Source organism: Geotrypetes seraphini, chromosome 10 (genome assembly GCF_902459505.1).
Source record: "Geotrypetes seraphini chromosome 10, aGeoSer1.1, whole genome shotgun sequence".
Lineage (NCBI taxonomy): Eukaryota > Metazoa > Chordata > Amphibia > Gymnophiona > Dermophiidae > Geotrypetes > Geotrypetes seraphini.
The window spans coordinates 93,384,423-93,411,896 of NC_047093.1; the positions used below are offsets into that span (position 1 = coordinate 93,384,423).

Here is a 27,474-nt window from a genome sequence, read left to right on the forward strand (position 1 = left end):
AAAATTCAAGAGGTACCAGTTACTGCCCTGTTCGCTCCTAACATTTACCTGTATTGAGTGCTCTATTCATGTGACAGAGTTATAAGCTTTTGAGACTCTTGACAAAGGCATGGATGCTGAAAAACTGTCAGTGTCGAGACTCCGCAGTGCTACAATCAATAAAGTGTATCTTTAATTTTACACCCATAGCTGAATTACTGACATCTTATCCTCATGACTCCTCTGCCTAACTTTGAATAACATATAGTAGGTGCCATTTTCCTTGGCACCTATCGAGTTCGGTGCATTTATAGAATCAGGTTTTAAGGGTCCACCTAACTTGTAGATACTGCTCCTTGTGGTTGTCAATCAACTGCTAGGCATCGCTTATAGAATCATGCTTCGCTGCACTTAGGCGTCACTAGGCATCCCTTTGGTATGTGCCAATATAGTAGGCCTGGTTTTACCTGGCCTAATTTACTGGTGCCTAACTACGATGCCTAGCAATGCCTAAGTCAATCATGCCAGGTCTCCACCCCTTAACCATGCCTACTTTTCACATAGGCATCATTAGGAATCAGAGGGTACCCTGACTTAGACGTCACTAAGTGCCGTGGGAATATCAACACCCAACCTAAATTAGCATTTTTTAATAAATGTTTTTAATGGGTTTGTAATGGCATAGTCAATTACTGCACCATTTAACCCATTAAAAAATAATTAAGTTGCATGTGAATTTTAGTTAGGCATTGCTAGGTGTCCATGATTAGAGCACCTAGCGGTGCCAAACCTAGGCACCTTTTATAGAATCACACCCTAAGTGTGCACATGCTTATTTTATAAATCATGCAACTTATATTACAAGTAAACTCTAACTTTGCCCCACCTATGCCTCCAAATACATGAAATTATGTGAACATATTTGGCAGTGTAATTTTTTAAAGATCCATTTTTTGTACATACAGCATGTTATACATAATTTAAAAGCTTTATTAAATTAACCTCTATTTGTGGTCTACAGAGGAACTTATTGGTAATTTAGGGGGTCCTTTATTAACTAAGTAGTTAATGCCAAATTAACACCTGTTAATCACTTTCACACAAGCATGTCAACTGTTATCACGGTAGCATGGCAATGTGTATGCACTAATTCACATGTTAACTGCATGATGGGTTAGGGAGCAGGAAGTATGTGGGTCATGGGCAGAGACATGTTCACTGAGAGGGGGGCAAGATTTCAAGGGGGATGTGATGGTGATGGTAGCAATAGAAGAGCTCTACTGATATCCTGCTGTGCCCTTAGCATATTAATTCTGTTCTGCCGCTGGCCATAAGTCTTCCTTCCTCTACTGTGTCCCCTCCCACTTATGCAGATACAGGAAGTACTAGACATGGGAAGTGGGGACAGCAGTAAGAAGGACCCATACCTGGCAGAAGAACAAACTTAACGCAATAATCTTGTTCTATTAATCACCCTCTCCTCAAAAATGGATTTCCTGTCCTATTAACCCTCTTTCTTCCTCCCCTCTTAAAGTCAATCAATTTGTACCTTTGCTTAATCTTTGTAAACCGCATAGAATTTCACGGTATTGCGATATATAAGCTGTTATTATTATTATTATTATTATTAATCTGGCAGGGGGTGGAGGGATATAGGGAGGGATGGTGTGTCTGGCAGGGTGGTGGTGGTGGGGGGCTAGGGTTACCAGATTTAACTGTTGTAAACTCCAGGCCTATAGCTCCGCCCCCAAGCTCACCCACTTCCATCCAGCCCCACCCCATTCCGCCTAAATCATGTCCCATTCCACCCCAGCCTCCCCCCAGCCCCGCCCCCTCAACCTGTTCTCGTGCTTGGAGCCTTGTCAGGAGAGCATCTGCACATGCGCAGATGTAACACAATGATGTCACATGCATGCACACATGCGCATGTCACTGCGTTGCATCTGCACATGTGCAGATGCTCTCCCGACACGGTCCCGAGCTGGAAGCTTTTCAAAACCCAGACAAAGTGCCGTGTTTTGAAAAGCTGTCCAGATACCTGGACATGTCCTCTAAAAAGAGGATATATCTGGGTAAATCCGGACATCTGTTAAGCCTAGGGGGGGACCCTTGAGATTGTTTGCCCTGGGTCTGGCATTACCTCTTCGTGGCCCCGGGTAGAGAATGTGTGTGTATACTACAATCAGTGCAATGCATTTACCTTAGTAGGAGATACTAAGGCCTATATTCTATACATGGTGTCCTAATGGTGCCTAACTTAAGTTGAAAACGTTATTTTAAAAAAATTTAAAAGCATTTTAAAAGAAAAATGCAGATGCCTACTTTCACCTTAGAAAATGGCACCTGCCTCACACTTTACAACGCCTAATGCCACTGTAGGTGTGGCTAATGCCGGAAGTGGAGTTAGGTATCACAAAATGCCTCCTTAGGTGCGATTCACGTAAAAGGCACCAGAAATATAGGCCTTGAAAACCCTGGCCTACATTTCTGGCACCTACCTTTTCTGAAGATGCAATTCTATAAACATTGCCATTGTGTGATTGCCACCGTGATCGGCGAACATTTTTAAGGCAGCTGCTGACAATGGTGCCATTTATAGGATCCGGACCTAAGTGCATCCAAGCCAATTGCAATCAGATTTGCACATGATGGAGCAGTTTTCAGTGCAGTAATTCCTGAGGACATGCTGGGCACATTCTCAACAATTATAGCACAACTGGAGTCTCTCGACATGCTTTATACAATTACATGTATTCTCCCCCATTCTAATTGTAAATCACTTAGAATTTTATGTAAAGCGATCAATCCAATTAAAAAAAACCCCAAAAGGATCCCTTACTGAACCCGAATCAAGCTAAAATAATGACAGCATTTCTAAGACTATGACAAAAGTTTACCCCAAAGCATTTTATACTTGATGTTATTAAAAAAAAATATTGGCAATGCTTTTTAACCAATGATAACATTCCCTGTGCCACCCAGTTTTACTAAATATCCACAATTTCTTCCTTTCAGTAATGTGCAGTTGCACAAATTGTTTCTTTCCTGACTATCAGAAAGTCCTTTAAGTTTCTTTGCAACATTTTGAAAACAGCATACACATATTTCCACCAGAAACAAGAGCCAAAAATTATCCTTCAACAATATAGTCAAGCAACTTGACCTGTCCCAATGTTGACTTTTCATATAAAATTAAATAAAAGCAATGAATAAAGTCACTTACCCTGTTAGTACAACAACAAAATCCATCACGTTCCACCCATTTCGAAGGTAGGAGCCTTTATGAAAAACAAATCCTAAAGCGATGATCTTTATACCAGCTTCAAAGCAAAATATTCCAATAAAGTATGGTTCTGTGTCATCCTGAAATGAAATTGAAAAACCAAAAGCAGAAAGTTTTAAGAATCGCCTCTGGAATTTCTACAGTGATGAGCTTTTGCCATCATTCATTCAGGAGGTAATTTTATAGCTGCTCATGATAAAAGAAAGTCAATTCTATAACTTGATTTAGGCGATACAACGGCACTTATGTATCTCTAAGTCATTAAAGAATACTAGTGCATACTAAGGGTTAAATTCTATAAATGGCGCCAAAAAAGCGCCATTCTATAAGCCGTGCTTAAAGTTAGGTGCAGTTTATAGAATAGCACTTACGCCCAGGAACCACGACTAATGGCTTCTTTTACTAAGGTACGCTAGCGTTTTTAGTGCACGCTCCATGGCCGCGTGCGCTAACCCTGCGCTACGCACCAAGAACTAACGCCAGATCAATGCTGGTGTTAGCGCCTAGTGCGTGCTAAGCGTGTGCTAAAACCGCTAGCACAGCTTAGTAAAAGGAGCCCTAAATTTATAGTTTATGGCTTATTGACATTTGTTGTACCACTTTTGCTAACTCGCAGATCAAAGTGGCTCACAATTCTAATATGATAAATCAGAGTGGAAAAGAACTACAAAATGTGACAGGAAAGAAAGCATCCATATCCATATTCTATAATTACACATGTAACTGAAAGAAATACCCTGATTTGCCTATTTCTATGCTCCCATTTTTGACTCGTATCTACATTTACATGTGATTGATTTTAATTAGCACCAATAATTGCTTAAGAAGCCAATTATCGATGCTAATTAGCTTGTTATTCAACCAAAATTGTGCATACAATTTTTAATATTTTTTAAATAGAATTTGGGGGTATATGTATTATTACTGTAGTTCTTTGTTATCAGCAAAAGGCCAATTGGCTACTGGTTGATTCTGTAAAATCAACTTCATAAGAATGGCGATATTAACATTAAATTTTAAAAAATTCTTATACGCCACAGGTCTATGTGGACACAATAAGAAGAATTGGGACAATCAAGGGATTTCCAGAATCAAAAACTGAAAACACATTCACTTAAAACAATTACAATAATATCTGAAAACAAGTCCTAATCAATTGCTGGATAACAAATATTTTTGGCAAGGAAGTTTTCACAACTCTTCTAAATGACACACAATTTTTTGTAGTCTGACTGAAGATGAAGGATCATTCTATGTCATAGCAGCCTGATAGGAAAAAGAAGCTGTTTATTGCCTTTGATATCTACATTTATGAAGAGTTGGGAAACATCAGAGCATCTAATTTCAAATAGAATATTTGTACCCACCTTTTAAATGGCTACCAAGGCAAAGCGAGATCCACCATACTGTATATAATGGTGCAATTCCATACAATGTTTTAAATATTAACATACATAGCTTAAAATTCACTCTGGCTTTAATCGGTAGCCAATGCAATTTTATAAAATATAATGTTAGTTTATCAAACTTATGAGTGGAATATATCAGCCTAATTGCTGTATTTTGGATTGTTTATAATTGTTGACTTAGAAATCCAATTGTCATCTTATGTTACCTCATTATAATGATTGTGAATCAGTTTGTTCTTTACTTTGGTACATATCCAGGGAGGGGATTCTTTATGTTATAAATTGATTTTTGAATATTCATAATTGGGATGGGTGGGAAGATATCATTATTCAGAACAAGGTAAGAGATTTATGGTAATATATGTATTTGTGTTATATTGAATGATTATTGGTTGGGGGTGGGGAAAAATGGTTGATTTATGAACATGTGAATGATGAATGTGCTTTTATTATATTACTACTGTTTAAGCCCGTTGCATTTAACGGGTGCTAGAGTAGATGTCTGTCTGTCTGGTTATTTTTTTCTTTGTCTCTCTCTCTCCTTGGACGCTGTCTGCCTGTCATTATTTCTGGCTGTGTCTCTCCCTGGCCCCCTGTCTGTCTGTCTTTCTTTCTGTCTCTGTCTCCCTGCCTGCCTGTATTTCTCTGTTGCGCAATGCCTGCCTGTCTCTCCATGGCCCCCCTTCCTATGTCCATAGTGTCCCATCCTATGTCCTTAGTGCCCTCAGTGCCTCCTTCCTATTGTGACAAATCTAGTGCTATCCCTAGCTTTGACACAGTGGTGAAGAAGGTAGGTAGTCCCCGAGGCAGGAGAGCTGGTCAGGTTGGCCCTGCAGAATATGAAAAGCTGACTTCACTTGGATTATCCCAGGAGCTAAGAAACTACAGCTCCCAGAAGGCCAGTCTCAGCACAGAAAGCTGTGACTGAGACAGGCACAGCGGCAGAGTTTTCTCTCCCTTCTCACTCTGCAGCAGGGAGGGGCGAATTAGAGGGGGTTAAAAGAGAGCAGCTTGGAGAGAGTCAGGAGGAGGAGGAGCCGAGGAGGCTTCAGGGGGGGTGCTCGGTGGAGAACCCTCTCCTCCTCAACAGAATGCTGAGGAGGCTGGAGACTGGCAAATGTTGGACCCAGAAGTTCTTACTGCTGACCCAGGGAGTAAGGAAGGAACTCCAGGGGAACCCATGGAAATCCAGGAAAGTCTGGTAGGACCGGAGGAGGTGGCCATGGACATTGATAAGCAGTAAGGGAATGTGTATTGCCTGTGTCCACAGTAGTGAAGCTACCAGTTATGCTAGTGATAGTTTAAAGGGGAGTTATAGTTCTCTCCCTGCTGATAAGGAACTGTGAATTGCTGCTTGAAAACTTTAGTTGTAAAGCTAGCAAATGGGTTGGCATTTTTTTTTGTTCTCTCTGCTAGCAGCCAAGCTGAGCCGAGAGCGTTCTTCCTCTCAGCTGTGCATAATTAATTACTTGAAAGGCACAGCATGGAGCTGTGCTGAGAGCCTGCACGGACCTTGTGAATTCTGTGCTAAAGAAGAGAATACGGTTTACAGAGCTGAAGCAGCTTAGGGAAAGTTACTAAATCCAAACTACTCTGATGAACAGGACTGTTTACAGATGTGCTAACAAAGTCCAGAGGCTGTGGAACTGTAGGTTAAGATGAGACACACTCAAAAACCTGGACACTGGATTTCTTTGAAAGTTTTGCTCTGTTTGAACAGCTTGTGTTTTGCCTCATAGTTTTGAGTGCTTGTTTTGAGGTCTGCTAAGCTGAAGCATTTTTCCTTTTGTTCGATGCAACCAGTGAACATAATAAAACCTTTGTTTGATTATTCTACTATACTGGATTTTTGAGGTGTGAGTTTCTTTTCCCTTGCCTGTTTTTCTTTTGGTAATGTCAGGGAATCTGATATTATACCTTAGGCAGACGCCTAAGAAGGCCTGAAGGGTACCCTGGTTAAAGGGTACACGTATGGACAGGAACAGTCACAGTGTTCCAGCTCGCTGCCGTGAACAGGAGCTGGACAGGTGTGACACTATGTCCTTAGTGCCGTCAGTGCCTTCTATGTCCTTAGTGGCCTCAGTGCCTCCTTCCTATGTCCTTAGTGCCCCTTCCTATATCCTTAGGCCCAGATTCTCTAAAAGTGCGTCCCGATTTTAAGCAGCTGTAGGCGTCCTACAGCTGTCTAATCAGCCAATCGGGATGCACGTTTTTTTTAAAAAAAAATGCTCCCCAGGCAGGCCTGAAGGCGCCTCCGGGAGCCTAGGGAGACCCGCAAGATGCCTAAGCTCGTCTAAGGGCCTTAGGCGGGCCTTAGGCTGAACCTAGGCGGCCCTACGCGTCTCCCTAGTAGATGAGAAGCTTAAAAATGTAGGCCAGCAAAATGCTGGTCTACATTGTAAGTAAACACGGCCGCTATACTTATCGCGGCAAGGGATCTCTCTGCCGCTATAAGTATAGCGGGCCGTGGCCCCTGACCGATCACTGGCAGGAGGGTGCCCAAACCCTCCTGCCCAAAGACGCACCCCCCCGACACTACCGACCGCCCCCCCCCCGACACTACCGCCCGCCCCCCCCCCCGACATTACCGATCCCCCCCCCGACAATATCGGTCGCTGGCAGGAGGGTGCCCAATCCCTCCTGCCCGAAGACGCACCCCCCCCGGCGCTAACAACCCCCACTCCACCAAACCTGTTCTTACAGATGGGTCTTGCACGTCGAGCAAGCAGGCACGCCTCGTCGAAATGAGGCGGGCCCGCCCCTTCCCGGCCCATCCCGCCGAAGCCTAAGGTCTGATTGGCCCAGGCTCTAGAAGCCTGGACCAATCAGGCCTTAGGAATAGCGGGTCCGCCTATCCCTACTAAGTCTAAGGTCGGATTGGCCAGTCAGAACTTAGACTTAGTAGGGATGGGCGGACCCGCTATTCCTAAGGCCTGATTGGTCCAGGCTTCTAGAGCCTGGGCCAATCAGACCTTAGGCTTCGTCGGGATGGGCCGGGAAGGGGCGGGCCCGCCTCATTTCGACGAGGCGTGCCTGCTTGCTCGACGTGCAAGACCCATCTGTAAGAACAGGTTTGGTGGAGTGGGGGTTGTTAGCGCCGGGGGGGTGCGTCTTCGGGCAGGAGGGATTGGGCACCCTCCTGCCAGCGACCGATATTGTCGGGGGGGGTATCGGTAATGTCGGGGGGGGCGGTCGGTAGTGTCGGGGGGGGTGCGTCTTCGGCAGGAGGGTTTGGGCACCCTCCTGCCAGTGATCAGTCAGGGGCCACGGCCCGCTATACTTAGAGCGGCAGAGAGATCCCATGCCGCGATAAGTATAGCGGGCCGTGTCTAATCTAACCCGATTCTCTAACCCGCATCTGTAACATGGACGCCGGTTACAGAATCGGGGTTTAGTTTAGGCCGATTCTGAATAGGACGCCTCTCCCGGGCGTCCTATACAGAATCAGGGCCTAGGTGTCTTGCGGGCATCGCCTTCAATATAGGCGGCCTGCCTGGGGAGCATTTTTTTTTAAAAACGTGCATCCCGATTGGCTGATTAGATAGCTGTAGGACGCCTACAGCTGCCTAAAATCAGGACGCACTTTTAGAGAATCTGGGCCTTAGTGCCCCCAGTGCCTCCGTCCTGTGTCCAAAGTACCCCAGTGCCCCCTTCCCATGTCCTTAGTGCCCCCAGTTCCTCTGTCCTTAGTGCCTTCAGTGCCCCTTCCTATGTCCTAAGTGTCCTTAATGCCCCCAGTGCCTCCTTCCTATGTTCCTCTCACTGCCTTCCAGACTTTGACCCCCCTCCCCGAAGTCAGCTTGCCTGCCTCCCTCCCATCCCCCTGTGCAGAACCACTGAGCAGCATCTTTCAATTTCTACCCCCCATTCCCCCTGTACAGTAGAGCCCAGCATTTTTCTATCCCTCCTCTCTCCCATCCCCCCCCTGTGCAGTAGAACCGTTGAGCAGCATCTTTCAGGCCCTGTTGTCCCCACTCCGTCTCCGAGAACAGCCCGAAGCTGGGAGTGGGGACAACGGGACAGATCCTCCTCCCACAGCCCCAGAACTTTTCCCTTCCACTTGGTGATATAGGCCTGATGAAGACCCACATTAGGGGTGATTTGAAAGGCCTGACCAAATGCTTTAATAAGCTCATCCTCTGCAATAAGCCCAGCTCAGGAGACAGCCAACTGCCCAAAAAAGGGTGATGATTATTCAGTGTCTGTCTCCCTCTCTCTACCCCTTCCATCTACTGTTCACCATCTGTCTTGCCCCTTCCATTCATTGCCCTCTCTTCTCTTTCCATCCATTGTCCGCCCCCTCTCTCTCTGTTCCATATGGCATCTCCTCCTTTCTTTCCCCCTTCCTTTTCCCTTGGTCTGGCATACCTTTCTCCTTCCCTCCATGCCCTGCCATCTCTTCTTCCCTCCAAGCCATTCTCTCCCCCTCTACTCCCTTTCCTCCTTGAACTTCATCGGGCAGCAGCAGCAGCATTCACAATTCATTGCTGTTGCCGGCTTCAGATCTTCCTCTCTGGCGGGTCCTGTCTTCATGAAAACAGGAAGTAGGCAGGACCCACCAGAGAGGAAGACCTGAAGCCGGAAACAGCAGCGAATTGTAAATGCTGCTGCTGCCCGAAGAAGCCAGGCCTTGAAGCAACCGAGGCAGACCGCTTCTCTCCCCTCACAGCCCAACTCCCGCTGACTCTCCTATCTCTACCTCCCATGTGACCCTCCCAGTGAGTGACCTTAACAACAAACTTCCCTCCAGCGTTGACAGCCGCAGCATGCTAAACAGGCTGCTTCGTGGCTTTCTCCTGCCGGTGAGTTTCTGGGAGCCTACATTTACCCTACAGACCATACCATTTACTCGTTGATTGAAAGAAGCTAGAAATCTAATGAGCAGGATTTTTCTACATTCTTGCTTTATGTCCACAATCTTTTTATTTGAATCCTCAACTACAGGACTCCTGAAGAAGACAAATTGTCGAAACATGGACCTTGTTGGCTCTATGAATTATTACACAAATGTGGATTCTTGATTGTGACACACTCTGAATGACTGAATAAAATCCTGCAACTTGGACATCGTTTCTACAGACTCTCCTTTGCTCTTTAGCTCCAACTTCTCACTGCAGAACAGATGGGGGTTTTTTTTTCCCTGGTGACTTAGTCTGCATTTATCCGCCACTTCCATGTATAAATGTAGAGAATACTGTCCCTTTTGCAGGTTACGTGTACACTTAAACATGCAGATGGCAGCAGTGCTAGTCAGTAAGGCATAGCACATAAATGCAAGAGGTCATTCACATGAGTAGAGCTAGGAGTGGCATTGGTTGAGCTGCCACCTCCATGTGTAACTTACAGAATATGTTTATATTTATTAAAATGCTAGATATACCACAGTTTCTAGCTTACAGGTCATAGTAGTTAACAATAACTAAATTATACACAGAGAAGAAAAAGAAAAAAAATGCCATTAACAATAGGAAAGAACTCATTCACACCACAAAGTTGACAAGTTAAAACCAAAATTAAAACATAAGAAGTACAAGATCATACAGCTACTATAAATATATATTGCTTTCAATATCCTTCATCACCTCAGACAGTAGCCAGAAGCAACATACCAAATGAAAGTTGAAAAAAATGGTCTTAAAAAGAGTTTTAAATTTGGTAAAAGACAGTTTCAAACCATATGGATGGGGGAAGGTTATTCTATAACTTTGGAGGAAGAACTAAACAGTAGGAATCACTAGAATGAAGAACATGTTTTGGTGTATAAGGAAGTGTATTGTAACAGCAGATAAATATGAAGGAATACCTAAACAAAATGCTTTGTGAGTCATGCAAAAGATCTTTAAATGTATACAAAATTTCAGTTGTAACCAGTGTAAACAAATCAATAGTGGAGAAATATGATCAAATATTTTATCTTTACAGAGGAGAAAAAACCAGAAGAACAACACCTCTCCATGAATATGACACCAGGAACAGAAGAAATGGAGTGGACAGCAAACCAACAAAAACTTGGAAGCAATCATCAGTCAAGCTTTATTGGACAACGCTGTGATAAAAAGCATAAATGATGCGACACAAGTCGTGTTTCGGTCAACAGGCCTGCATCAGGAGTCAAATGTTCTGATACAAATGGCAGCTCAAGTGTGAAGGAATTGTAAATGTAAAAGATTTTTTAAAAGGTGCCAAACTGCCGCTACTAACCAAAAAAACCTTACAGAGGATGCAGGCAGCGAAATTCTATAAATGATGTAACTAAAATTTAGAAATTCCACAATATACCAATAACAGTAATTATGAAGCGAGGGGAAATTAAGTAATTTTGCTTAGAGTGTAGACCACAAAAAGAAAAGAAACCCAGTTTGAGAAACTGGGAGATTAGATTATTAAATAACACTTAAGAATCCAAAATCACTTCCAAGTAGAAAAACAGATCAACTGTAGGTATCACCATTTTGAAAAGTGTAGAAATAAAAAAACATTTAGAATGACAGCCCATAATCCTATGGATTGATAAGCAGTGTGTTAAGGTAAAGACAGTGACGTATCTAGCATATGTGACATCCGGGGCCCATCATTTTTTTGACACCACCCCTCCCCCCATCTGTTTGAAAACATGATTTTTAGTAACAATCCACACGTCACACATGAGTACCCAGGAAAAGGCAGCATCTTACATACTGCAATGAGCAGTACAACATCAATACACCCATTGTAAAACTAAACAAGCCAGACTAGTACAGATCAATCCTACAGTCAATCCTAACAAAAAACCATGTCTTTCGAACACACAGAACACAGACAACACCTTCGCCTAGTATGGAATATGTAATCACAAACTAACCCCTCCCTCTTTTACAAAACTGTAGTGTGGATTTTAGTTACGGAGGTAACAGCTCTGACGCTCATAGAATTCTGAGCATCAGAGCTGCTACCACCATGGCTGGAACTAAAAAACGCTCCACAGTTTTGTAAAAAGGGGGATAAAATAGAAATACATAGACAAAGGTTAAATTGAACCAGAAAGCTGGACTCTGCATACAATGCTCCACAGAAACAGTGACACATGTCTCCTAAAGCAATAAATAAATAGAATTTTTTTTCTACCTTTTTCTTATGTGGTTTCTGCTTTCCTCATCTTCTTATAACTCTCTTCCTTCCATCCACTGTCTGCCGTCTCTCTTCCCCTATATGGCATCTTCTCCTTCTATGCCCCTTCCAGAAACTATATGCCTTCCCCTTCCATCTCTCCTTTCACCCCCATTGGTCTGACATCTCTCTCCTCTCCTTCCCTCTCCCACACCTCTCCTCTGCAATCCCTTTCCCTTTTTCCCTCATTTTCCTTTTCAATTTATTTTCTGCATCTTTCTAGATTACGTTCTTACTACCCTCTCATCAATGTCCTTTTTTACTGTCTACCTAAAGCTTACCACCTCTTTCCCTCACTCCTCCAGTTTCCCTAACTCAATCCTTTTCTCCCCATCATGTGCCCTCCTTTTATTTATCCCCTCCTTCCATCATGTACCCTCTTTCTCCAACCCTTCCATCTAGTACCTTATCCTCTCTCTGTCCACTTCCATCCAGCGTCTGCTCCCCTCTTTCGCTCCTCCCATTTCCTTCCTGCATTTGCTCCCTTATCTCTCCCATCTGCACTTCCATCCAGCATAGGCTCCCCACTACCATCCAATGTCTGCCCTTTCTCTCTCCATCCACCCCTCTTCAATCAGCATCTGCCCCCTTTTTTTCCCTCCAATATTCTTCCCCCTTAGGTCTCTCCCCTTTCTCTGTACATCAATTGTATCAGCACCACCCTTCCATACCACCCTGCCCCCTTTCTTTCCCTCCACCACTCTTTCATTCCAGCAGTCCTGCTCCTTTATCTCCCTTATGCAGCAAGGTCCCGCTGCCAGTCCACCCCACTCCGACGTACTTGCTCTGGAGCAGAATTGGCAGCCGCATGCTGGAAGGTCCCGCGATGACTCGTCTGCTGGCTCTGCTCTGGAAGAAGTAAGTTACGTCGGAGGGGGTAGACCCGGCAGACGCAGGGAGTTGCGGCAAAGTCCCGCAATGACTGCGTCTGCCGAGTCCACCCCCTCTGACGTAACTTACTTCTTCTGGAGCAGAGCCAGCAGACGAGTCATCGCGGGATCTTCCTGCACCTCAGCGCGGCTGCCGACTCTGCTGCAGAGAAAGTAAGTCAGAGGTAACGTGACCATTTATTTTTTTTCATCAAAAGGGGGCATCTATTAATTGACTGTGTATCCTTTCTTTCATTTCTTTCTTTCTGCACTCAGACCCAACAATTGTCCCTTTCTATTTCTTCCCTCCCTCCTTCCTTCCCATGTCCTTAGTGCCCCCAGTGCCTCCGTCCTGTGTCCATAGTGCCCCCAGTCCCTCCTTCCCGTGTCCATAGTGCCCCCAGTGCCTCCTTCCTGTGTCCATAGTGCCCCCAGTGCCTCCTTCCCGTGTCCATAGTGCCCCCAGAGCCACCTTCCCGTGTCCATAGTGCCCCCAGTGCCTCCTTCCCATGTCCATAGTGCCCCCAGTGCCTCCTTCCCATGTCCATAGTGCCCCCAGTGCCTCCGTCCCATGTCCATAGTGCCCCCCAGTGCCTCTGTACTGTGTCCATAGTGCCCCCAGTGCCTCTGTCCTATGTCCATAGTGCCCCCAGTGCCTTTGTCCTGTGTCCATAGTGCCCCCAGTTCCTCCTTCTTATGTTCCCCCACTGCCTTCCAGATTTTGTCCACTCCCAAAGCCAGCCAGCCAGCCTGCCTGCCTATCTCCCTCCCTCCCTGCCATGCTAAAGCCAGCCAGTTTGCCTGCCTACATCCTTCCCTCCCTTCTGCAGAAAAAAAAAAGCCTCTCTCCTTCCTTTCCCCCAGTCCATGCTGCTGCAGTCTTACCTCCCCACTGCTGCTGCTAATCGCCGACAAGAAGTCTTCTTTCCAACGTCAATTCTGACATCGGAGAGGACGTTCCAGGCCAGCCAGGCAGTGATTGGCAGGCCCAGAAAGTCCTCTCCGACATCAGAATTGACGTCGGAAAGAAGACTTCTTGTCGAAGATTAGCAGCAGCAGCGGGGAAGTAAGACTAATGTGACCATTTATTTTTTCATCAAAACGGGACATCTATTAATATTCAGTCCCGCCCTAGCCCCACCCCCAGCCCCGCCCTCAATTTCTTCCATTCATTTTCATGTACACACAATATCTTATTAATTCATAATGGTATACATAAAATATATTTAAAAAACACAAAGCACATGGTATGCAAAGAAAATGTTAGTTATTTATGAGTTTCAGGGATTTTTTCAAAGATGTCAAACAGATTACTTTAAAATATGCAAATCTCCTCAGTAACTATAGAAAAATAGACACATATAGTGCAGAATATAGACAGCAGATATAAATTCTCAAAACAGACACATTTTGATCACTAAATTGAAAATAAAATCATCTTTCCTACCTTTGTTGTCTAGTGATTTCATGAGTCTCTTGGTTGCACTTCCTTCTGACTGTGCATCCAGTCTTTCTTTCTTTCTTTTGCATCCAACCTTTCTTTCACATTCCAGCCCCATCCCCTTTGGGTCCAGGTCTCTCTCTCTTTTCCCTCTATTACCCTCCCCAGATCTAGTGTCAGTTCTCCTATGTACCATTGTTCCAGATCTCCCTCTCTCTCTCCCTCTCTGTCTGAACCTCCCATAGTCCTGCATCTTTCTCCTGTCTTTCCCCTTTCGTCCAGGCCTTTCTCTCTGTAGTCTTTCTAATCTGCTTACAACACCCACCCTTTCTCTGCCTCTTTCACTCCTTCTTTCCTTCCTCCCTCCCAGATTTTAGCATATCTCCTCCTTTTTTCCCCTCAGATCCAGTATCTTCTCCTTCCTCTTTTCCTCCTCCTATGTCTGGTATCTGTCTCCTCTCCTTCCCCCCTGCTCTGGCATCTCTCTCTCCATTCCGTTCCTCCCGTTCTTCCCTGGTCTTCCTTCTCAATTTATTTTCTGTCTCTGTCTAAATTCTTTTTTATTATTCAGTCCTCAATTTCCCTCTTTCACTGTGTCTACCTATAGCTTGCCACCTCTTTCCCTCACCCGTTCCAGTATCTAACTCTATCCTCGTCTCTCAATCCAGCATGTGCCCTTTTTTATTTCTCCTCCCCACTTGATATGATTGAGACGTTCAAATATGTTACGGGCAGTATCGAGGTGGAAGATGATATCTTCTGTTCTATAGGTCCTATAGGTCCTTCGACCACCAGAGGGCATCCGCTGAAAATCAGGGGAGGGAAATTTCGTGGAGATTCCAGGAAATACTTCTTCACAGAAAGGGTGGTCGATCATTGGAACAGTCTACCTCTGCAGGTGATTGAGGCCAGCAGCGTGTTAGATTTTAAGAGAAAATGGGACATTCACGTTGGATCTCTAAGGGAGTAAAGTCAGGGGGGTGGGTCATTAGAGTGGGCAGACTTGATGGGCTATAGCCCTTTTCTGCTGTCATATTCTATGTTTCTATGTTTTCTATGTTTCCTTCCAGTGTCTGCTCCCCCTCTCCCTCACACTTCCATTCAATGGCTATCCCTCCTCTCCCCCACACTTCCATTCAGTGTCTGTCCCTCTCTCTACCCCTTCCATCTACTGTTCACCTTCTGTCTCGCCCCTTCCAGTCACTGCCCTCTCTGCCCTTTCCATCCAATGTCTGCCTTCTCTCTCTCTCTCTCCCATATGACATCTTCCTTCTTTCTATGCTCCTTTCATAACTATCTATCCTGTGCCCCTCTTCTCTTTTGTACATGATTGATTTCAGCTCTGCCACCTCTCCATTTTTTTCTATCACCACCCCATCCCCTATGCTCTGGCATCTCTCTTCTCCTTTCTTTCCTTCGCACCCCACAGTCTGGTATCTTCCCTTCCCTGATTCTCTGGCATCTCTCTCCTTTCCTTTTCTTCCATCTTTCCCTCCCCCCCCAATGCTCTGACATCTCCCCCTTCCTTTTCCCTTAGTCTGGCATACATTCCTCCTTCCCTCCAAGCCCTGGCATCTCCTTTCATTCCCTCCCTCATCTTCCTTCTCCCTCCAGCTGGGTACAGCAACACTCTCGCCTGCAGCTCTGAACTTCCCCACACCTGCTTCCCCAAAATTGTCATGCTTCGGTTCCTCTTCTTCCTTCCTCCCTCCCCCCGTGGGACCCTGAGACACCATCTACTCCCTCTAACGCCGGCCCTGCAGCTCCGGACTTCCCCATACCTGCTCCCTCCCCCCTCCCCCCTGGATCGCTATTATTTTAAATGTTATGGCAGCTGCGGCGCTGTATCCATCAGAGGAGACTTCTAACCTCGGCCTGCCCCAGAACTCTTCCTGCAGCAGCCGCTCGCCTAGGCGGGGACAGGAAGTCACTGTTGCAGGAAGAGTTCCGGGGTAGGCCGAGGTTAGAAGTCTCCTCTGATGGAAACAGTGCCGCGGCTGCGATAACATTTAAAATAATAGCGATCTGGGGGGGAGCAGGTGTGGGGAAGTCCGGAGCTGCAGGGCCGGCGTTAGAGGCAGTGAGAACAGAATAGCTAAGCGGACAACGTCGCCTTCAAAACCAGGCCGGCTGTGCACCCCCCAAGGTGTGCACCCGGGGCGGACCTCCCCCCCTTGGTACGCAACTGGGTAAAGAGGCACGAATGTAGCAGACCAAAATCAAGTAAGGCTGGAGATGTGGGAAAAATTAGTAAGATATCATCAGCATAAAAGAAAAACTTTGGGCTCCTTTTACGAAGCCGTGTTAGTGGTTTAACGCGCATAATAGCACGCGCTAATTTGCCAGCTGCGCTAGCCGCTACCGCCTCCTCTTGAGCAGGTGGTAGTTTTTCGTCTAGCACGGGGGTTAGCGTGCACTAAAAAGTTTCATGCGATAAAGCCGCTAACGTGGCTTCGTAAAAGGAGCCTTTTATGTTTAAGATCATAGAGATGGTTTCCCATATTTTAGACCAATAAACTGATAAATGTGTACAGTCAAAGATCATATGCGTTAGTGTGCCTTCCTGTGAGTTAAAAGACCAAAGCATAGAAGAGAGTCCATTTGAGAATTTTGCAATCTTAATTGGGGTCCAGTGTGTTCTATGTAGAAGGAAGAATAGAGATTGGAGAACACCGGCAGAAAGGGCAGATCTAAACATGTTTTTCCAGACTTCTTGCCAGATCTCTTCCTCAATTGAAGCTCCCAAATTGCCGTGCCAAGCACTCATCATACTTGTTAATGAGGAAGTTGAAGATTTTCTCATAAAGACATACCATCTTGAGGCAACTCCTTTGTGATTCTTATTGATTAATGATGTCTGTGAAGGCAAGTCAGGGGTATGTTTTAAGTGCCCTATCTGCTGTATTGTATTGTTCATCAACATTTTGAGATTCCTTATTTTGTGCAGCTTATTTGTATCGTGCCTTGTTAACATTTCCCGTTCTTCTGTATATTAAAATCAATAAAATTTATAAACTGAAAAAAGGAAAAACTTTGAGTTCCTTTTACGAAGCCACGTTAGCAGCTTTATCGCACGCACCTTTTCAGTGCGCACTAACCCCCGCGCTATCTGAAAAACTACCACCTGCTCAAGAGGAGCCAGTAGCAGCTAGCACGGCCAGCAAATTAGCGCATGCTATTATGCGCATTAAACCGCTTTCACGGCTTCGTAAAAGGAGCCCTTTATGTTGAAGTCTTTTATCAGTGTCACCAAGGGAGGCAAAGAAAATATTAAAAAGTGGTAACAATATAGAACCTTGCAGTAATGCGATATTCCACTGGAAAGGAAAAACTTAGCTCAAAACAGAAGTGGTAACTGAAAAAGGTAGTTTGATATGAAGAAAACCAATCCAGAACTGTACCAGGATGGGATAGCAAAAGTGAATGATCAATGAGGTTTAATGCAACAGAGCAGTGTCTCTCACACTTTTTTAGTTCTGGCACACTAAATGGAGCAAATGTTTATCGTTACACGCTAAACAAAACAAAATGTTTTTTTGTGGCATATTATAATTGAAATTATAAAATTGCAAAACCAACAAAAAATTAAACTTGAGAGTTATTTAGTTAAAGTTCTTTAACCTATGTATGGTGTGACATGGAAGCTCCTGTCACAGGTAAAAAGACTGTGGGTCCAGTCAGAAATACTGCCGTTAAGGCTGCCAGCTCTAAACTAAAGCCTATTTCTCCTGATAAAAGCAGCAGGGTAGCACAACCAAAAAACCTGGGGGAAAAGCCGGGGTGGAGCCAGCCCAGAATTCAGGAAGGGAGGGCACTGAAACCACAAGCCAGTCCCTATTACTCCTTTCCCCAGGTTAGAGGAATCCAGGTAGAAGGGGGTGGAGCTGGTCACCGAGCCCTGCAACCAAGCAATCCTCAAATAGGCAGAAGGCAGAGTAATCAGGAAGGAGGAGGAGGCTCACCTGTTCCTGATTGTAGGAGCCCAGCAGCAAACCAAGATAGCTGCTATCTCCCTTCTTCCACCAGCCAGCCCAGAAAGCTTTCAGGACACCAGCCCACCAGGGGAGAGAGATTACCTCCAGGGAAGTACCATAACTTTCCTAGCACTGTTTTGGGGTGAGGAGCTAGAGGGTGTTCCTGAAGGAGAAAATGATTTGAGAGGGCTGGCAGGTATTCAAAGAGGGGGATGGGAAGAACCAGCAGAAGTGCAGGACTTCATAGAGAGCCCTAATCCCCTGGAGCCAGCCTGGGAAATGCTCAGTGAGGAAGGCTCTGGAGAATACATGTTTGAGGAAGACATGGACATGGAGTCTTGAGCTGGAAAAGGCATGGCAGCAGTGCCTAATTAATTAATGCCAAAATAATTCCTTGAACCTCAGTTCTCTTAAGTGCCCTTTGAATTAAAATTCTGGATGTTAGAGGCATGTTCGGGTGGGCGATAAGACCTTTAGCATAAGGGAGGTTTGCCCGCACAACCTGGGTTCAGGTTGTGAACGTCCTTCAAAGGGAGGGACTAGGAGGAAAAGGGGAAAAATAATAAAAGCCAAAAACGTTTTTTTTTTCCCACTGAAAGTATAGTGGAAAGCTTGCTGACACCTGTTGTGCTCAGCTGTAAAGTAACAAGCCAACTCTGGCTAGGAGAAGCCCTTAGCCCTAAGAGGGGACAATTCAGAAGCAGTGAAGAAACTGCAGAAGCATTTTTGGTTTGTTTTTATGATGCCAATGTGTTGACAAAGCTTGTCAGTCTTGGGCAGAGGCGCACCCAGCGTGCCCTGGACTTGTGTACAATATACAATAAAATTAATAACTAAGCCTGAGACAAGTATTCAGTTCAGTGAAGTTTTTTTTTTGTCACTTTAATAAACCTGGTGAAGTTTTGCGAAAAGTCCAGTCTCCGGGTTTTCCTTTGACCAACCATATAAAAGGCGCTCCTAAAAATCTTACCTGTGATCCGAGCCGGGGTTTCCCACCTACTTGGGGTCTGGCCCGGCCACAATGGGTAATTGTAACAATGGTGAAACTAAAGTAGATAGAATAGAATTGCTAATCAATGTGATGGATGTGCTTGTTTTTGAGTGCAAATTAACTCAAAATGTGGCTCAACAGTCAACAAGCAGACATGCATTTATCATCCATCATCTGCAGTCATTCACTTTTTTTTCAATTTCTGACAGAACTGAAATTCTATGTCCGCAAAGATGAGAAGATCCAAACGGTAACAAAGCCTTGATTGCTTTGTTGCTCAATACAAACAAAACTAAAATTACTTGCCATTATATTTCAAAGACTAATCATGTCAAAGAATGATGCTTGTCTGGGCAGTTGTATCCTTACGCACACAGATGCTCATATTACTGACAGACTCTTGCGTACGCGATGTACATGTCATCTATTCTAATGTATACTTATGAAGGGAATTTATAAAAATAAAGTAAAATTCTGGAATCTCTCGTGACCTAGCCAGAGTCTCTTCAGGGCACACCACTGTGCCCTGGCACACAGTTTGAAAGATCAAGTGAAACTATGAGCATGAGGATTATGTCACTAGCATCAAGCACTGAATGAAATTCATAGTGAGCTATATTTAAGCACCCGCAGTTATTCCAGATCTACAGCTGCCGTAGCAGCACGTACTTAAATATAAGGTGCACTAATACCATATTATGCTAGCATTCTATAACATAATTTAGGTGTCCAAATGACATTCAAGTTTCAAGTTTAATTAGAATTTCTTATACCGCCCAATCAACCTTCTAGGCGGTGTACAAAATCATAAAAACATACTTTAGCTAAAATATAAGTTTAAGCTGACAATGCATAACTATAACAATAGAATAGCTCTCACCATATAGCATCAAGGCACCAAAAGAAGGTAAGCATGGGGGTAATTTTGAGTGTCAGTGGCACATATACCACCCAAGCAATCACCACAGTATAGCATCGGGTAGGGGCCCAGCCTGGAACAAACCAGAGTGTAATCAGTCTTCTATGGTTGTATATACAAGCAAATAATATTCTTCTATAATCTAAAAGGGGGGCCTAGCAATCTCCACAATACAAAAACAATGGTAAAACCATAGTAATAGTGTTGCTGCTCCACCTCTCGACACGTTGCTTTGACTGAGTTGAGGCTGTGGGCACAGAAGCAGATATCGGTACTGAAAGCATCTGCAGTAATCCAGCTAGTTCTTTCTGCAACAGCATGCAATGCTGTTCTTACAGATATGTCACTGATACCATTGTTAATACAGGTATGTTAGGCGTAGAACTTGTGTGCCGAAGCATTGTATGTTCAGGCATACTTCAGAGGTGATACCAATTGTAGGGATAGCAATCTGGCATTGGTGCATCGATGCTTAGAGCACATCATTGTTGAAGATACCTGAGAAATGGGAACAGTTTCAGACAGTCCACCCTGGTGGTGGAACAAATAACAGAATAATTAAATTCCTCAGCTACTCATCTTGATACAGTTCCATTTAAAATTCTTTGCTCCCATAGGAAAGAAATTGCCCCCATCATCATCCACATAATTAATCTTTTTTTGCTTACAGGTTCGGTCCCAGAACTGCGTGAAGGAGGCTGCTGTAACTCCTATCATCAAAAAAAGGAAAAACACTGAAGGAGACTGCGCCAATTCCCATCCCATCTCAAATCTGCCTTTACTGGCTAGACTCTGGAAAAAACTGTCCTTGTCCAGGTTACAGAATACCTAGATGATAATAAAATACTTCACCCGCAGCAATCAGGGTTCAGATGTCATCATAATGCAGGATCCTTATTATTAGATCTAACAGAAGAAATCCTATGCAGCGCTGAATTGGGTTTTGATGCTCTTTGGATCCAACTTGACTTGACTGCAGCTTTTGATATAGTCTCTCATCTGAAATTCCTGCAAAGACTTAAGGAGTTTGGTTTGAATTCCACCATCCTTCAATGGTTCTCTTCTTACTTCACTAATCATTCCTGTTCTGTTCACTGGAACAACGAAAGGTTGGAAAACAAATACGTCAAATTGGGAGTTCCGCAGAGGTCCTTATTATCACCAATGCTCTTCAACTTGTATCTGGTCCCTTTAGCGAAGTTGTTAGAGTCTTGGAACTTCAAATTTCACATCTTGGCAGATGATTTACAGCTATTAATATTTGTAGGTAACAACCATGAAGAAGTAATTTCTGGCCTCAATAGCAAGCTGAAAGATCTTAACATCTGACTAGAAGACAACAGTCTAATTGTAAATGTTCATAAATCCACAGCTATGTGGCTATAACATAACTAATCCACCCTACGTAAACTTCCAGAACTCACTGGCAATCCTATCCAACTTAAGTCCAAAATCCTGACATTGGGAGTGTGATGAAACTGAGCTAAGCTACAGACCTCAAATAAGACACGTAAAAATGTGTTTGTATTATCTAAGACTACTGCAACAAAAGCTGTGCCGACTGCAATCAATCTAACAATATTTATCCATGCTTTTATTACTAGTTGACTAGATTACTGTAACACATTATTTTTAGGGTCAAGCATAGTCAACCTGTCTCGCTTACAACTAATCCAAAACACTGTGGCCAGGCTTCAAACAGGCGCGTGCAGTAATGACCACATTATGCCAGTTCTATTCGAATTGCACTGGCTGCCGATAACCAAATGGATTGAATTTAAGCTGCTTTACCTAGTCTTCAAAGCCTGGCATCTTCAATTTCCACTATATCTATACAAGAAACTGGCTAGATATCAATCATCACATTACGACCGATTTGAAATCCCGGATCTGAGAGAGATAAAACTTCAGACAACTAGGAAAAGAGCATTCTCATATGTGGGTCCTAGGCTCTGGAACTCCATACTCCAGGGATTCTTTGAAGAAATACCCCACTTCTCTTTCCAGAAACAATTGAAATCAATCCTATTCCATCAACATTATGGAACCTTATGTGTTTTTCTCTATAGTCCATGAGTAAGCCCTTGTCCTCAGCAGCAGTGTCTCTAATTCTTACTGATTTTGTATCTCTGATTCCCATCTGTTCATTACCTCCCACTCTCTTTCTCACTTCTTCCTCTTTCATTCTTTCTGTTGTCCTCTAGCCTTTTTCTTCTATCCTCTGATGGTTTATAAATATGTAAATCCTATCCCTATTGTATTAGTTTTTCTTTTTTGCTGTAATCTCTATTTCTAATATAGTAGTATTGTAAATCGCTTAATATTCATGTAAAAGCGGAATATTAAATGTAATAAATCCAATCCAATGATAAAGAAGCATGCATGGCAGAAGAAATATACTTAAGCTTCTTTGCTTTTTTATGGAGGTTCCCCCAAGGCAGGCAGCACCGATGAAGTAGACCTTGTTGATGTCATCGGTACCAGTGTCGATGCAGGAGTTGCTGGATGCTGGATGCATCTATTCTTGATGTAGATGACCCAAAAAGTTTTTAGAACTGTAATTTTCTGGCTTTTAATGACCTTTTCTGAAATTTAGAGCAGTACGGGCAAGAAATATCACAGCGTTCAGGACCTAGGCATTGGGCACACCAGTTATTTGGGTCTGTGTCTAAAATAGTCCTATTACGCCAAGTGCACTGCTTACAGTTGCTAGGAGCCTTGGACATCGAAGGAAAATCTGCCAACGCAAGGTCAAAGGACTCAATAGTCCAGGAGGTTGCGTAAATGGCAGACTGAAAAAGGTTTGATGTTTCCAGCCTGAATACAATATGAAGAGAGCCGAAAGACCTAAAACAAAAGACGGAGAAAAATTAAGTTTTTATAAACTGAATAGAAAAATAGGCACAAAAAAAATGCATACAAAAGATATGCATAAAAAAAGACACTAAAAATAGATGCACAAGCTTGATGCGCTGAGAGAAACTCAAATGAACAGCTTCTCAGCTCCATGGAAAACTGAGAACTGATGGACCCACAAGCTGGCTTCGGGCGGGAAGGCACAGATGCATGTGTGGTGCGGGCAGTCTTCAAGTTTTAAAGTGACAGTGCACTTGTTGACTGTCTATACCGGGGCTTCTTGGATAACATCAAAAACATGTGAGAATATACTGTCTGCTTGTCCTCAGATAACACCTACTACCGGTAAGTATCTTTGCTTTCGTCAAGGATAAGCAGGCATAATATTGTGGCCACCCGACCCTGCCTAGGATGATAGCACCCCTAGTGGACCACAGGATTACTGCACTGGGCGCGCTGCTCGATAGGGAAGCCAGCCCTACAGGCAAGATATTAAGCAAAAACAGAAAGGTATCATGAAACCAGTCTCACACAAAACTTGTAGAACATATCCAGGTTAATGTTTTCAGCAGTTCAGGATTTACAAAAGTCCCTGTGCCTTAGCAGTTTCAGTACAGCCTACAGAAGCTAGGCCTCACCTGGGCCTAGGCTGTACTCAGGCCCTCAAATCTGGCCTGCTCTGAATGGAGTTCAAGTCCAGCCACAGTAACTCCTAATCATTTACTACTTGGCTTTCCAAAACACAAAAGCAAATGTCCAGGAAGCCTTCAGCTCTGCTTCTGAGCTGAGGCAGGCGAATTGTCAAGCTTGCCATTCACTGCTTAATAAAGCTTTCATATAATCCCACCCAAGGTCTTGACAAACTTCTCCCCTTACAATTCTCAATTCCTTCTGAATTCCTTCATTCCAAATATAATCCCACAAAGCAAAACATTTTCAGCAAAACTGTAGTGTACCAGCAACAGCCCTTATGTAGCACAAGAAGGTGCCCACATTGCATGAGGCTAAAGCAGTGCTATGAGTTCATTTAGCCAAGAGAAAGAAAACTCACTCTATCTCAGTCAATGGCTATCACATAAGTCCTGGCAATTCAACACATTGTTCATTCCAGACCCCAAATCAGCAATGAAAAAAAAAAACCTGTTCATCACAGTGGTTTGCTATGGAAACTTCCAACAAAAAAAACAAACAGTTTTAAACTCAGTAGGCCTTACATGCTATACCGACTTTCTTTGTTTCTGCTTTAGGAACTTCTTCCTCCAAAAATTCCATTTGTTCCTCCTGGGGAAGAGCTTCAGCTTCCAGGTTTGGAGCTATCTCATCCATCTCCATGAGTTCCAGATTATTAGCTTGACCCGAGCTGGCTGCTGAGCAGTGGAGAGAACCATTCCTTCTCCTTGTCCTCTCTATGTCTGGAACAAACACTGCTGGCTTTTCAGTATGTGAGCCATGCCCTGCTCTCTGTGTGCCTGCACCTGCTCCGAGACTCTCTTGGGCTCCCCCTGTGGATGTCCGGGAAAGTGCAAGGCTTCCTAACAGGCATTTTGCCTGTACACTTCTCCCTCCGTATTCGCGGTTTCTGCACTCACGGTTTCACATAATCGCGATTTTTTTGTCAGGTGACTCCACCCCCAAAAATTACATCATGATTAATGTTCCTTTCCTTTTGCTGTAATGTATAAAAAGTTACACTTTTAACAATATTCACTCAGCTTCCATGATTTCTCCTACAAAATCGAAGTTCAAAAACTTTAACCCTGAAAATCGCTGGTTCACATCGTGCACAGGGAAAAACGCTGCTTCCCAGCATCCATAGAGTGAAATGCTGCTTCCCAGCATGCATAGAGAAAATCGCTTGCCTGCTTAAAGCTTTCTGTATTGCTGCTTGCCTGCCAAAAGAATTCTCAATCGCTGCAGGCCTGCCCAAAGCTTTCTAAATCACTGCTTGCCTGCCAAAAGAGTTCTCAATCGCTGCTGGCCTGCCCAAAGCTTTCTAAATCGCTGTTTGCCTGCCCAAAGCTTTCTGAATCGCTGCTTGCCTGCCAAAACAGTTCTCAATCGCTGCTTGCCTGCCAAAAGAGTTCTCAATCGCTGCTGGCCTGCCCAAAGTTTTCTAAATCGCTGTTTGCCTGCCCAAAGCTTTCTGAATCGCTGCTTGCCTGCCAAAACAGTTCTCAATCGCTGCTGGCCTGCCCAAAGCTTTCTAAATCGCTGCTTGCCTGCCAAAATAATTCTGAATCGCTGCTGGCCTGCCCAAAGCTTTCTGAATCGCTGCTTGCCTGCCCAAAGAATTCTAAATCGCTGCTTGCCTGCCAAAAATATATCTGTGATATTGCCTTCAGGAACAGGTCAGGTCTCCCACCATGGCTACAAAGCGCAAAAGTTCAAGTGCTACTAAAAGTGCTCCCAAAAGGGAGAAAAAGGTGAAAACCTTACAAGAAAAGATAGAAATTATTGGATATGCTTCAGAGAGTAAAATCCTCCTCCGCTGTTGCTCGACACTATGGCATTAATGAGTCAACCGTTAGGTACATAAAAAAGAATGAAAAACAAATCCGTGAAGCTGTTGCGGCAGCCGCACCAGCAGATGCGAAGAGATTACATGTTGTGCGAGATGCCAATCTCTCTCGCCCGGAAGCTGGAATATTTCTGTGGGTGCAGGATTGCCACAAAAAGAGAATACCGATAGACTCTGTGATGATAAGAAGAAAGGCAAAGTCTTTGTATGAAAACTTGAAGAGCAGGGAAGGAGGAACGTCACAATCCACCGACTTTCTGGCCAGTAAAGGGTGGTTTGATAAATTCTGTCAAAGGTATGGCCTGCGTAATGTTAGAGTGACAGGAGAAGCAGCATCTGCCAACCAAGAGGCAGCTAGAGAGTTCCCTGCTACCTTTAAGCAACTTATTGAAGATAAGGGATATGAACCTGAGCAGACATTCAATGCAGATGAAACTGCTCTCTTTTGGAAGAAAATGTCACAGAGGACTTTCATTAGCAAAGGAGGATAAGCGAGCACCAGGTATCAAGGCTGCAAGGGATAGATTGACCATGCTGCTTTGCGCAAATGCAGTAGGCCATATGATAAAGCCAACCCTGATTTATAAAGCTGCAAACCCCCGAGCCTTGAAAGGAAAAGATAAGTTCCAGCTGCCTGTTTACTGGATGAGCAACAAGAAGGCTTGGACAACAAGAGCTCTGTTCCAAGAGTGATTTCATCAGTGTTTTGTGCCAGAAGTAAGAAAATACCTGGCCAATAAAGGAATGGAATTCAAGGTTCTTTTGGCATTGGACAATACCCCTGGACACCCAGACTCACATGAGTTCCACATAGAGGGTGTTGAGATCGTCTACTTGCCCCCCAACACAACATCTATCATCCAGCCTCTTGACCAGGGGGTAATAAGGACCTTCAAAGAACACTACACACGATATTCATTAAAGAGGATTGTCCACGCTATGGATGAAGGCCACAACGTTGAAAACATCATGAAAAATTGGAAGGAATTCACTATTGCAGATGCAATCAAAATTATTGAAAGAGCGGTGCAAGCTTGTGCTGGAAAAATCTTTGGTTTGAATGTGTAAAAAGGGATATCAAAGTAAATATCACAGAGCCAGGCCAAGAAATTATGGAAGGTATCATTGACTTGGCAAAGCAGGTGGGTGGGGAAGGCTTTGAAGATATGCATATGGAGGATATTCAAGACTTAATAGACACCAGATCAAATGAACTAACGGAAGATGATCTCATTGACCTGACTGCTCCTGAAGGAGAGGCAATACCAGATGAAGAGGAGGAAGGAGGAATAGAAGAAGAGGTGCCTGAAGACAAGTTTACACTAGATAATATTGCAGAGGGCATACGCAGGTTTAATGGTGCAATTGACTTTTTCTATGACATTGACCCATCCATGGTACGTGCGTTAAAGGTGAGGGAGTTAGCAGAAGCAGCGATTTCTACATACAAAAATATATACAAAGAGATGATGAGGTTGAAGACCCAGACAGAAATCACCATGTATTTCCCAAGGGTCCCTAGATTGTGAGGCAGTCTCCAACCACTGCCTCACAATCCACCTCTTCCACCCATGAGGAGGCATCACCTTCGTCTCTTCGTCTTCCTCGTACTGAAGACCCACTTCCACTGCCTGAGGAGGCCCCTGGTGCTCGCTTATCCTCTTTGTCTCCTCCTCCTGCAGTGCTTGTACTGGATGATGAGGATGAAGACACTGTCCCTGATGCACAATTATCTGCTTCGTCTCCTTCTCCTGTGGTAGTTGTACAGGACGATGAGGATGAAGACATTGCCTAATTACTGTACAGTACTGTACAGGTATTCCAGTATTGCACTTTAAGTTTGAACATTTCTTTTTTTCCTTATTGGGAAAGCAGTACTGTACTGTATTGAACTTTTTCTGTTTACCCTGAGATTTACAGTACTTGTATTCAATAAATATTGTTACAGTATTCAATAAATACAGTTAATATATACAGTACTGTACTGTATCGTTATTCCACTAACATAGTATTTAGTTGTACTGTAGTCCCTTCCATAAACTGCGAATATGAATTTTATATGTTATTCGCGGTTTTATTAACAAAACCG

The 27,474-nt window shown here is 44.1% G+C and overlaps 1 protein-coding gene across 4 annotated transcripts in view; it reads right to left on the minus strand.

Moving 5' to 3' along the window:
• CACNA1B (calcium voltage-gated channel subunit alpha1 B) overlaps positions 1-27,474 on the minus strand; it is a 1,471,643-nt gene that overhangs the window by 1,388,236 nt on the left and 55,933 nt on the right. For all 4 annotated transcript variants that reach the window (XM_033960470.1, XM_033960471.1, XM_033960469.1 and 1 more), the window contains exon 3: positions 3,203-3,342. In XM_033960470.1, coding sequence (XP_033816361.1) covers positions 3,203-3,342 — 140 coding nt within the window. The remainder of the gene's footprint in view (positions 1-3,202; positions 3,343-27,474) is intronic.